This window comes from Petaurus breviceps, unplaced genomic scaffold (assembly GCF_028583685.1).
Source record: "Petaurus breviceps papuanus isolate PSGF00001 unplaced genomic scaffold, PetGlider_PUasm1.0 90317, whole genome shotgun sequence".
In the NCBI taxonomy this organism is placed as follows: domain Eukaryota; kingdom Metazoa; phylum Chordata; class Mammalia; order Diprotodontia; family Petauridae; genus Petaurus; species Petaurus breviceps.
In genome coordinates, this window is record NW_027187217.1 from 667,891 (window position 1) to 678,470 (window position 10,580).

The 10,580-nt window shown below is 46.0% G+C and overlaps 3 protein-coding genes across 11 annotated transcripts in view; 2 read left to right on the plus strand and 1 right to left on the minus strand.

Annotated features, from left to right (window-relative positions):
• Positions 1-389, plus strand: part of RNH1 (ribonuclease/angiogenin inhibitor 1) — a 140,246-nt gene extending 139,857 nt beyond the window's left edge. For all 5 annotated transcript variants that reach the window (XM_069107945.1, XM_069107947.1, XM_069107948.1 and 2 more), the window contains one exon: positions 137-389. In XM_069107945.1, the coding sequence (XP_068964046.1) occupies positions 137-224 (88 nt within the window). In that variant the 3' untranslated portion in view covers positions 225-389. The remainder of the gene's footprint in view (positions 1-136) is intronic.
• The window catches only part of ANO9 (anoctamin 9), a 165,435-nt gene that overhangs the window by 95,775 nt on the left and 59,080 nt on the right, over positions 1-10,580 (plus strand). The window lies entirely within an intron of this gene.
• The window catches only part of PTDSS2 (phosphatidylserine synthase 2), a 39,440-nt gene continuing 30,368 nt past the window's right edge, over positions 1,509-10,580 (minus strand). For all 5 annotated transcript variants that reach the window (XM_069107952.1, XM_069107950.1, XM_069107949.1 and 2 more), the window contains 4 exons: positions 3,660-3,774; positions 3,413-3,558; positions 2,260-2,445; positions 1,509-2,166 (listed from right to left, as the gene is read on the minus strand). In XM_069107952.1, the coding sequence (XP_068964053.1) occupies positions 2,040-2,166; positions 2,260-2,445; positions 3,413-3,558; positions 3,660-3,774 (574 nt within the window). In that variant the 3' untranslated portion in view covers positions 1,509-2,039. The remainder of the gene's footprint in view (positions 2,167-2,259; positions 2,446-3,412; positions 3,559-3,659; positions 3,775-10,580) is intronic.

The following is a 10,580-nucleotide window of genomic DNA, read 5'->3' on the forward strand; positions in this document are numbered from 1 at the left end:
GGGCCCTGGGCATCCCGTCACAGCTGGTACCAGTGCCGGGGGGAGGGACCCCAGGGAGGAGTGGCACCCTGGTTGCTGGGGCGGCCTGGGGGAGGAGCCACCTTAGGCCTGACCCTTCTTTTTTCCTCTCCCTCAGCCTGTTTGACATTTACTGGACTGAGGAGGTGGACAATGAACTGAAAGCCCTACAGGAGACCAAGCCCATCCTGCGTATCACATCGTGAGGGGCCCCCCCGCTGGTCCTGCCGCGCTGCGGGCTTGGGGGTGGCTCCCACTCGTCTCATTGTCGGTCCCCACCAAGCCTCAGCCAGCGCCAGGCACTTTCAAGTGCATTCTCTGCCTGAAACCAGAAGCAGTTCTTACTTTAATAAAGCATCTTTTGGACCTAGGCTGGTGCTCGGGCTCTTACGGGACGCGGGTGGCCCGGGCAAGCTTCCAGGCCACAGGGCCCAGGGTCCAGATCTGGCCAGACTCCAGTCTGTGTGCCTGAGTTTCCTCATCTCCAAAGTGGGTTCAGGACCAGACCTCCCCCTCAAGGTGGTTAGGGTCAAATGAGATACTTGTAAAATGGCTCAGCCTGGCAAAGAGCAGGTGCTTAATAAATGCTCCCCCAGGATCTGTGTGGTCAGAGCTTGGGCTCAGCTCTAGCCAGAGATGGGTGTTTAGAAGGTAGGCATGGATCCCCTACCCCTGCCCTGACAGTGCTGCCTGGACTCTGGAGCTCCAGGGATAGGGAACTCATTACCATTCCCACAGCAGGAGCCAGGGAGCCCTGTCTTGGCCTTTCCAGCCTCTAAGGCAGCTGGGGGGCAGGCATGAATCCCTTCCCTGTGGCCTGCCTCAGTTTCCTCATCTAGCATCCAGCTCACAGAGTGGCTGTAGAGTGCTTTTACCTGCTGCCCCTCCCCACAGTTTGAGGGGACCCCAGGGATGGTGGTGATGAGGGAGGAGGGGGCAGACAGACCCCCAAGGGCTCAGGGGAGAAGCCACCACCGGCCCCATCCAGGAACAAGGACAGAAGGAAATGCCTCAGTTGGACCTGGAAATCCCAAGTATGTGCACAATGATGTTGCGCTAAGGAAGGGGGGAGGGAAAGACCCCCTAGGCACGCACTGAAGGCTGAGTACCAAGGCACTTCCGGGAGGCCCGAGGATAGGGCCGGGCCACCCAGACCACCTTCTGGGGGCCTGGCTAACATCCCTGGGAAGAATCCCTGCAGCCCAGGGCCCGAACTGCAGTTTCCCAGCCACAAACGTGGCAAAGGTGGGGGGCCTGACCTGCCCCCCCCACCCCATGCCCAGCACAGTGCAAGTGCTGAGCCTGGGGTCAGGAAGGCCTGGGCTAAGCTTGACCACCAGGGAGGGAGCAGCGAAGAGGGATGGGAAGGACTGCTGGCAGTGGCTGGAGCCACGGGGGTCCAGGGGAGCTGAAGGCCCTGGGGGGTGTGATGGGCCCCCTACCCTGGTAGCTCCTGGCTGATGCAGCAGAAAGGAAATCTCTGGCCTCAGTTTTCCTTCATATGTCTTTATTTATGTTCTGCTCCCACTAACGGACATCGACCCTGACCCCATTCTGTCCCTCCAACCTTTGGGGCCCTCAACCCCGGAGAAGGGCAATAGACACGCACCTCTCCACCAGGACCCCAGGAGGCGCCCTTCCCTCCCCAGATTGGAGGTGGAATAATTCAAGGCAGGTTCCAATGGAGAAAGGTAGCCTTGCACCATCAGATCCGGCCCAACTGGCCCGGGAAGCCTCTGCCCCATTCCGGGAGGTCATCACGGCTCACTGGGGCCTCCCTCTGGCTGCCTGGGCCACTGCTGCCAAGGGGACAGGGCTGGGGGCTGAGGGCATCTCTGCCCCTTTGGGAGGGGGTGGGGCAGCTCAAAGGTTGGGTCCTCTTCTCCCCCCCCCCCCAGGCCTTTGTCACTGGCTACACAGATGCTGCCCTGGGGCCCTGGCTGCTCCGGGGCCGGTCCCTGGGGCAGTGGCCCACCCAAAGTGTCCAGGAGGGCTGAGGCTGGGGGCCAGCAGAGGTCCGCTCACAAGTCTCCATCTTTGTCCTGCTCTCCCACCAATCCTTCGCTGCTATCCATCGAGGCCCGGTCCACTTCACTTCTGCTTTCCTGTTTCTGCCGTCTGATCTCCTTATAGCGCAGGGTGATGTCCCTATAGGAAGAAGCGCCAGCTTGGCCTTGAGCCAGGGCCAGCGGGGAGGGGCAGCCCTGGCAGCAGGCCTCTTCCCACCAGGCAGGGGCTCACCGCAGGAAGAAGCGCCAGATGGTCCAGGTGAGGATGAGCACAGTGCCCAGGATCCAGCACTGTGCCACGTAAAAGGGCAGTGACAGCGTCAGCGTGTGCGGGTCATACTTCACCACAATCAGGAACTCGGTGGCCGTGATGGCTGCCACTAGCCAGGCCTGCTGGCCAAACTTCTTATGGAACGTCCTGAAACCAACAAGGACCAGCGACTAGCTGCTGGGAGGGGAGCCCTGATCTCAGGAAAGCAGAGAGGGGACACAGGCACAGAAGGGCCCGAGAAGCCCCCAGGCCTGCTCTACTCTGCCCAGCCCCTTCAGGGACCCTTCCAGCTCTGAGCGTGCTCACCAGAGGGGGATGACCAATGCCGCGCCCCCCCACTTCCCTCACCCAGAAGCCCTGTTCACATGCCCACCCCCACTGGCAATTCCCCACCTTGTTTCCCTAGGGGTCCTGAAAAGGGGTGGATTCTGGGTGTGATCACTTAGGGTAAGACCTGAGCAGACCCCCCCTTTGGGGCTACCAGACAGGGCTGGACAAATCCTGGGTGAGTGGCCACATACCTGGCAGGCAGGCAGGCACCCTGGGACAAGGCCTGCAGGGGGAGAGGGGCTCCTTCATCTGGAGCTCCCTGGGGTCCCCTGCCCTCCTCTCCCCCTCCCCCGAGTCCTTGGCTCTCCTCCTGTGTCTGTTCTGAGGTCCACTGCTAGTCTCTCCCCTCCCTTGGCCTTCTCCCTGCCCACCACCATGGGAAGAACTCCCCACATCTCTTCTCCAACATGTGGGTGTCCTGGCTGCTCCAGCGCCACCCTTGGCCCCTAATGCTCGACCTCCTTCTGAGCCCCATCTTCACCCCACCTCCTCTATACTGTTCCAGTCGTGGGCCTCCCATCCCCAGCTCTGATTCCGGGCTCCTCAGGGGGTCAGGCCACACCTTCTCACTCTGCCTCCTGACATTCCCTGACTCAAAACCCTCTTCTTTTGGGACATCTTCCCTGACCTCACAGGTGGCAGCAGCCAAGAGCCTCCTGGCACTGCAGGGACTAGGGCTAGGTTCAGTTCTGGCCTCTGCACAGAGTAGGGGCTTTGCAAACGATGGCTGAGAACAGATCACAGACAAACGCCTGCCCCCGACACAAGACCCCTGCTCACTCACGGGTCGTCCATGAAGTCATAGATCTCTCGCATAGCAACACCCCCAACGTTCACAAAGAAGACCAGCCGCAGCAGAACCAGGTAATGTTCTGGGGGCATCCACAGCACGAACTTCAGATAGAAGGTATTCAGCTCTGCCAAGAGAAACTACCAGAGGCCCAGCCTGAGAATGCACCCTCCCCCGCACCTCAGGCCCCCCTCCCCCTCCCAGGTGCACCAGGAAGACTCCACCCTGTGGGGGGGCTTACAACCAGGATGATGCCGCAGACCCCCAGCCACCGGCGAAGGTTGGAGGCAGGTTTCCATTCAAAGCGCACCCAGCTATAGGGCGTGAACTGGAAAGCGATTCTCTTCATCTTGCCCCTGGAAAGACAGCCACAGACACCCCTCAGCCGGGAGAACTTCCTTCCAAGCAGCTGGGGGAGTGGGGGTGGGGGGAGTGCTTAGCAAAGCTCCTGCCTCAGGGAGGTGAAAGCCGATTTCTGGGAGGGAGGGAGGCTGTGATCCTGGCACACAGGTCACGGCCTCATTGTAGAAGTGATGAGAAGTGGTCCACAGTTCTACTGAGTCACAGTCCGTCAAAATACTGCAGCTGCACAGACAGAAACTGCAAAGGTCAGTTATGCCTAAAATTCAGAGGTTTTGCTATGCATAGGAGCTGCTCCCGTTAAGAAACTGGGTGGGCTCAGAGCTTAGGAAGTTGGTAAGAAAGATTCTGTGATTTTAGTAATTTGTAAGGAAATATACAGACATGCCCAGGATGAGCTTAGAATTTAGGATGGTAAGAAAAAACATGGCCACCCTTCTAAAGGGCTTCTCTGATGGAAGCATCTTTTTTTTTTTTTGGAGGGGGGAAGGTAGGACAATTGGGGTCAAGTGACTTGCCCAAGGTCACACGGCTAGTCAATGTGAAGTGTCTGTGGCCACATTTGAACTCGGGTCCTCCCGACTCCAGGCCAGTGCTTTATTCACTGTGCCACCGAGCTGCCCCGAAATGTCTAACTTTTTGACTACTGCCAAATAATTTTTATAATTGCTGCTTTAGAGTGTAATTCTCCTTTTTTAAAAAAATGATCTTCCTTGAAAGTCTAGACTTTTATCTGGTTCCTCCCAATGAATTATGTTATTTTCCCCTCCAGTTTGACTGGTATAAATTAACCTTGGAATTGTAGACAATTTTCTTACCCTGGCACAAGCACTTCTATTATTCATTCACTGAAGGGTTATTTTGCAATTGTATCTACACACGATGTCTACATACATTGCAATATGTACCACGTGTTCTCACACACACACACGGTGTCTCTAAATCTTGGGTGTGACTTGGCAGCTTAATTCCCAGAAAGTTTATGCAACTTGTAGTTATTTTAAACAGGTCTTCCCTTTCATCGTTTTCTCTCGTTGTTTTGTTACCACTAAGCTATTACTAGACTTAATTCAGTTTCTGTGCTGATTCTCCAGGATTTTCCTCCCCCCCCCCTTTTTTTTTAATTAATCTAGGCAAACCATCCCACTGGGAGAGCACAGGGCCGGTTTGGTCTCCTCTCGGCACATTTTTACCCTCTAATATTCCCCATGTTTTCCTGCTGTTGCCATAGTAGTGGGGAAGCAGTGCTTTACTCTTGTGCTAGCTGGGCCAGATTTTAGTGTGTCACCACAGCACAATAACGTAGCTTCACACCCCACCGCTTAACAGTATTTTATTTTTTTCCAATTACATGTAACGATAGTTTACAGCATTCACTTTTATAAGATTTTGAGTTCCAAATTTTTCTCCCTTCCTCCCCAAGACAGCAAGCAATCGATATGTTACGTATGTACAATCGTGTTTAAACATGGTTCTGCATTAGTCATGTTGTGAAAGAATCAGAACAAAAGGTTTAAACACACACACCCCCCCCAAGTGAAAAGTCTGCTTCACTCTGCATTCAGACTCCATAGTTCTTTCTCTGCATGTGGATGGCATTTTTTATCACAAGCCTTTCAGAGTTGTCTTGGAACACTGTTGCTGAGAAGAGCTAAGTCTATCACAGTTGATCCTTGAACAATGTTGTTGTTACTGGGTACAATATTCTCCTGGGTGTGCTCACTTCACTCAGCATCAGTTCATATAAATCTCTGCAGGATTTTCTGAAATCTGCCCGCTTATCATTTCTTATGGAACAATAGTATTCCATTACATTCATATACCATAACTTGTTCAGTCATTGCCTGATGGATGGGTATCCCCTCAATTTCCAATTCTTTGCCACCACAGAAAAAACTGCTAGAAATACTTTTGTACATGTGGATCCTTTGCCTTTTTATGATCTGTTTGGGATACAGACCTAGCAGGGGTATTGCTGAATCAAAGGATTATAACCCTTTGGGCATAGTTCCAAACTGCTCCCCAGAATGGTTGGACTAATTCACAACTCCATCAACAATGTATCTGAGTTCCAAATTTCCCATATCTTCTCCAACAGTTATCATTTTCCTTTTCTGTCATCTTAGCCAATCTGCTAAGTGTGAGGTGGTATCTCAGAGTTGTTTTAATTTGCATTTCTCTAATCAATAGTAATTTAGAGCATTTTTTCAATCAACTATTATAGACATCTTTGATTTGTCTGAAAACTGCTTCATTTCCTTTGACCATTGTTCAATTGGGGAATAAATTGTATTCTTATAAATTTGACTCAGTTCTCTCTATATTTGAAAAATGAGGCCTTTATCAGAAACACTGGTTGTAAATACTGTTTCCCAGTTTTATGCTTTCTTTGTAATCTTGGCTGCACTGGTTTTGACTGTGCAAAACCTTTTTATTTTAAAAGTAATCAAAATAATCCATTTTGTAATGTTCACAATCTCGTTTGGTCATAAATTCTTCCTCTCTCCATAAATATGACACGTAAACCATTCCTTGCTCTCCTAATTTGCTTATACTCTCACCCTTTATGTCTAAATCATGTACCCATTTTGACCTTATCTTGGTATAGGGTGTAAGACATTGGTCTCTGTGTAGTTTCTGCCATACTATTTCCAGTATTCCCAGCAGCTTTTGTCAGATGATGGGTTCTCATCCCAGAAATTAGAGTCTCTGGGTCTATCAAACAGTAGATTCCTATAGACATTGACTCCTGTGTCTTGTGTACCTACCACTCTTTCTTAGCCAGTACCAAACAGTTTTGATGATTGTGGCTTTGTAACAGTTTTAGATGTGGTACTCCTAGGTCACTTTTCTTTACACCCCCCCCCCCATTAATTCCCTTGATCTTTTGTTCTTCCACATGAATGTTATCTTTTCCTAGTTCTATAAAATAATTTTTTGGCAGTTTGATTACTATGGCACTGAATAAGTAAATTAATTTAGGCAGAATTGTTATTTTTATTATATTAGCTAGGTTTACCCATGAGCAATTGATATTTTTCCAATTATATGGATCTTCACTTTGTGTGAAAAGTTTTATAATTTTGGTCCTGGGTTTGTCTTGGCAGGTAGCATCCCAAATATTTTATATTGTCTACAGTTATTTCAAATGGAATTTCTCTCTCTCTTGCTGCTTGGCTTTGTTGGTAATATAAAGAAATGCTGATGATTTATGTGGGTTTATTTTATGTCCTGCAACTTTACTAAAGTTGCCAATTATTTTAAGTAGTTTTTTTTAGTTGATTCTCTATCATCATCTCATCTGCAAAGTGATAGCTTTGTTTCTTTACCTATTTTAATTCCAATTTCTTTTTCTTCTTATTACTAACGCTAAAATACTATAATATCAAATTACAGTATATATATAAAATTATATAATATCAAATAATAGTGGTGATAATGGGCATCCTTGTTTCACCCCTGATCTTAATGGAAACGATCCTAGCTCATACTCATTACATATGCTTGCTGATGGTTTTAGAGAAATACTGCTTATCATTTCAAAGAAAACTCCATTTATTCCTATGCTTTCTAGTGTTTTTAATAGGAGTGGGTGCTGTATTTTGTCAAAAATGTTTTCTGCATCTATTGAGATAATCCTTTGATTTCTATCAGTTTTGTTATTGATATAGTCAATTATGCCAATTTCTTAATACTGAACCAGACCTGTATTCCTGGTATAAATCCCACCCTGGTTATAGTGTATTATATCTTTATGATAGGTTGCTGTAATCTCTTTGTTAATATTTCATTTAAAATTTCTGCATCACTATTCATTATGGAAACTGGTCTATAATTTTCTTAATCAGTGTCGTCTCTTCCTGGTTTAGATATCAGCACCATATTTGTGTCACAAAAGGAATTTGGTAGGATTCCTTCTTTGCTTATTGCTCCAAATAGTTCATACAGTATTGGAATTAATTATTCTATAAATGTTTGGTATAATTCATTTGTAAATCAATCCCTGGAGATTTTTTCTTAAGGAGTTCAACAATGGCTTGTTCAACTTTTCTAAAACGGGGTTTATTTCCTCTTCTGTTAATCTGGGCAATCAATATTTTTCTAAATATTCATCCATTTCACTTGGATTATCAGATGGTTGGGCAAAATATCTCCTAATTATTGCTTCATTTCCTCTTCACTGGTGGTGAATTCAACCTTTTCATTTTTGATGCTGGTAATCTGGCATTTTTTTTTTCATCAAATTAACCAAAAATTATCTATTTTATGATTTTTTTTCATAAACCAGCTCTTACTTTATTAGTTCAACAGTTTTCTTTCAATTTTATTAGTCTCTGCTTTGATTTTCAAAATTTCTAATTTGGTATTTAATTGAAGATTTTCAATTTATTCTTTTTCTAGTTTTTAGTTGCATGCCCAATTCATTGATCTGCTCTTTATTTTATTCATGTAAATATAATTTCCCTGAGAACTGCTTTGGCTGAATCCCATAAATTTTGGTATGTTGTCTCATTATTTGTCATTCTTTTTGATCAAACTGTTATTTCTGTGACTTGTTTGACCCATTCATTCTTTAGGATTAGTTTCCAATTAATTTTTAATCTATCTTTCTGTGGCCCTTTATTACATGTAATTTTTATTGCATTATATTCTAAAAAGGATGCATTTAACATTTCTGCATTTGTAGTTTTTATGCCCTAATACATGGTCAATTTTTGTGTAGGTGCCATGTACCACTGAGAAAAAAGGTACATTCCTTTCTATATCCACTCAGTTTTTTCTCTAGAGATTTATCATATCTAACTTATATAAAATTCTACTCACCTCTTTAACTTCTTTCTTATTTTGTTGTTAAAAATATCTAGTTCTGGGGTGGCCAGGTAGCACAGTGAGTAAGAGCACCGGCTCCAGTGTCGGGATGACCTGGGGATCGAATCCGGGCTCTGACACTTAGCACCCACCCAGACACACCTGGCCACGTAACCTTGAGCAAGTCACTTAACCCCAATTGCTTAGGGGTGGCCAGGTGGCTCAGCAAGTAAGAGCACCAGCCCCAGTGTTGGGATGACCTGGGGATCAAATCTGGGCTCAGATACTTAGCACTACACCCAGAAATAACTGGCCATGTAACCTTGAGCAAGTTACTTAACCCCGATTGCTTAAAAAAAAAAAAAATCTAGTTCTGAGAGGGGCATGTGGGGTCCCCCCCATTAGTATATTTTTTTCTATAACTCACAATTTCTCCTCTAAGAATGTGGATGCTATGCCATTTGGTGCCTATATGGTTAGTACTGATATTAGTTCATTGTCTAGGGTACCTTTCAGCAAGATGTAGTTTCCTTCCTTGTTTCTTTTAATGAGATTGATTTTTGCTTTTGCTTTGTCAGAGATCAAGATTTGCTGCCCCTACCACACCCAGAAATAACTGGCTGTGTAACCTTGAGCAAGTTACTTAACTCCGATTGCTTAAAAAAAAAAGATTGCTGTCCTTGCTTGTTTTTTTTTTTACTTCAGTTGAAGCATATGTTCTGCTCCAGCCTTTTACCTTTATTCCGCATGTATCCCTCTGCTTCATAAATGTTTCTTGTAGACAGCATAGTGTAGGATTCTCATTTTTAATCCACTCTATCTGCTTCTGTTTCATGGGAGAGTTCATCCCATTCACAATCACAATCATGATTACTGTGTATTCCCTCCATTCTATCTTTCCCCTTGTTTATACTTTTCTCTCTCCTTTCTTCCTGCCCCTCCTCACCAGTGTTCTGACCACCACCTCCCTCAATCTGCCCTCCCTTCTATTAACCCCCCTTTCCTTTTCTTTCCCCTTTCCTGTAGGGTAAGATAAATTTCTATACCCAACTGAGTATATATACTATTCCCTCCTTGAGCCAAATCCAATTAGAGTAAGGTTAAACAAGGCTTACCACCTCCCTTCTTTTCCTCTACTGTAACAAGTTTCCATGCCATATTTCCTCTCCTCCCAGTACAATCCTTTTTTCCCTCTTGATTTTTTTATATCACCACATCAAAGCCAACTCATACCCACACCCTCTAACTATCATCCTAAAAGAGATGTAGTTCTCAAGAGCTATCATCTTCCTGTATAGGGATATATAAAGCAGTTTAACCTGACTGGATAACGTGTTATTTTTTTCTTTCCTGTTTACCTTTTTAAGTTTCTCTTGAAGCTTGTATTTGAAGACTGGATGCTCTGTCCAGCTCTGGTCTTTTCACCAGGGAAGTTTGAAAATCCTCCATTTCGTTGAACATTCTTCTTTTCCCCTAAAAGATTATGCTCAGTTTTGCTGGGTAATTGACTCTTTGTTGTAATCTTCTGGAATATCTCATTCCAAGTCCTCTGATCCTTTAATGCAGAAGCTGCTAAGTCCTATTAAATTCTAACTGTGGCTCCTTGAGGCTTGAGTTGTTTCTCTCTGGCCACCTGCAGTATTTTCTCCGTTACCTGACAATTCCGGAATTTGGTTGTCCTATCATATTCCCTGGGATCGCTTTCAAGTGATGGGCAGATTCCTTCAACGACTCTTTTGCCCTCTGGTTCTAGGACATCAGAGCAGCCTTCCTTGATGATCTAGAAAGATGCCAGCCACCTGGGCTCTCTTTTTGATCATGGCTTTCAGGAAGTCCAGTAATTCTTAAATGACCTCTCCTGGATCTGTTTTCCAAGTTAGTGGTTTTCCAATGAGGTATATCTATTTTCTTCTATTTTTTCATTCTTTTGGTTTTGTTTGACTGATTCTTGATGTCTCATAGACTCATCAGCTTCCACTTGCCCAATCCTAAT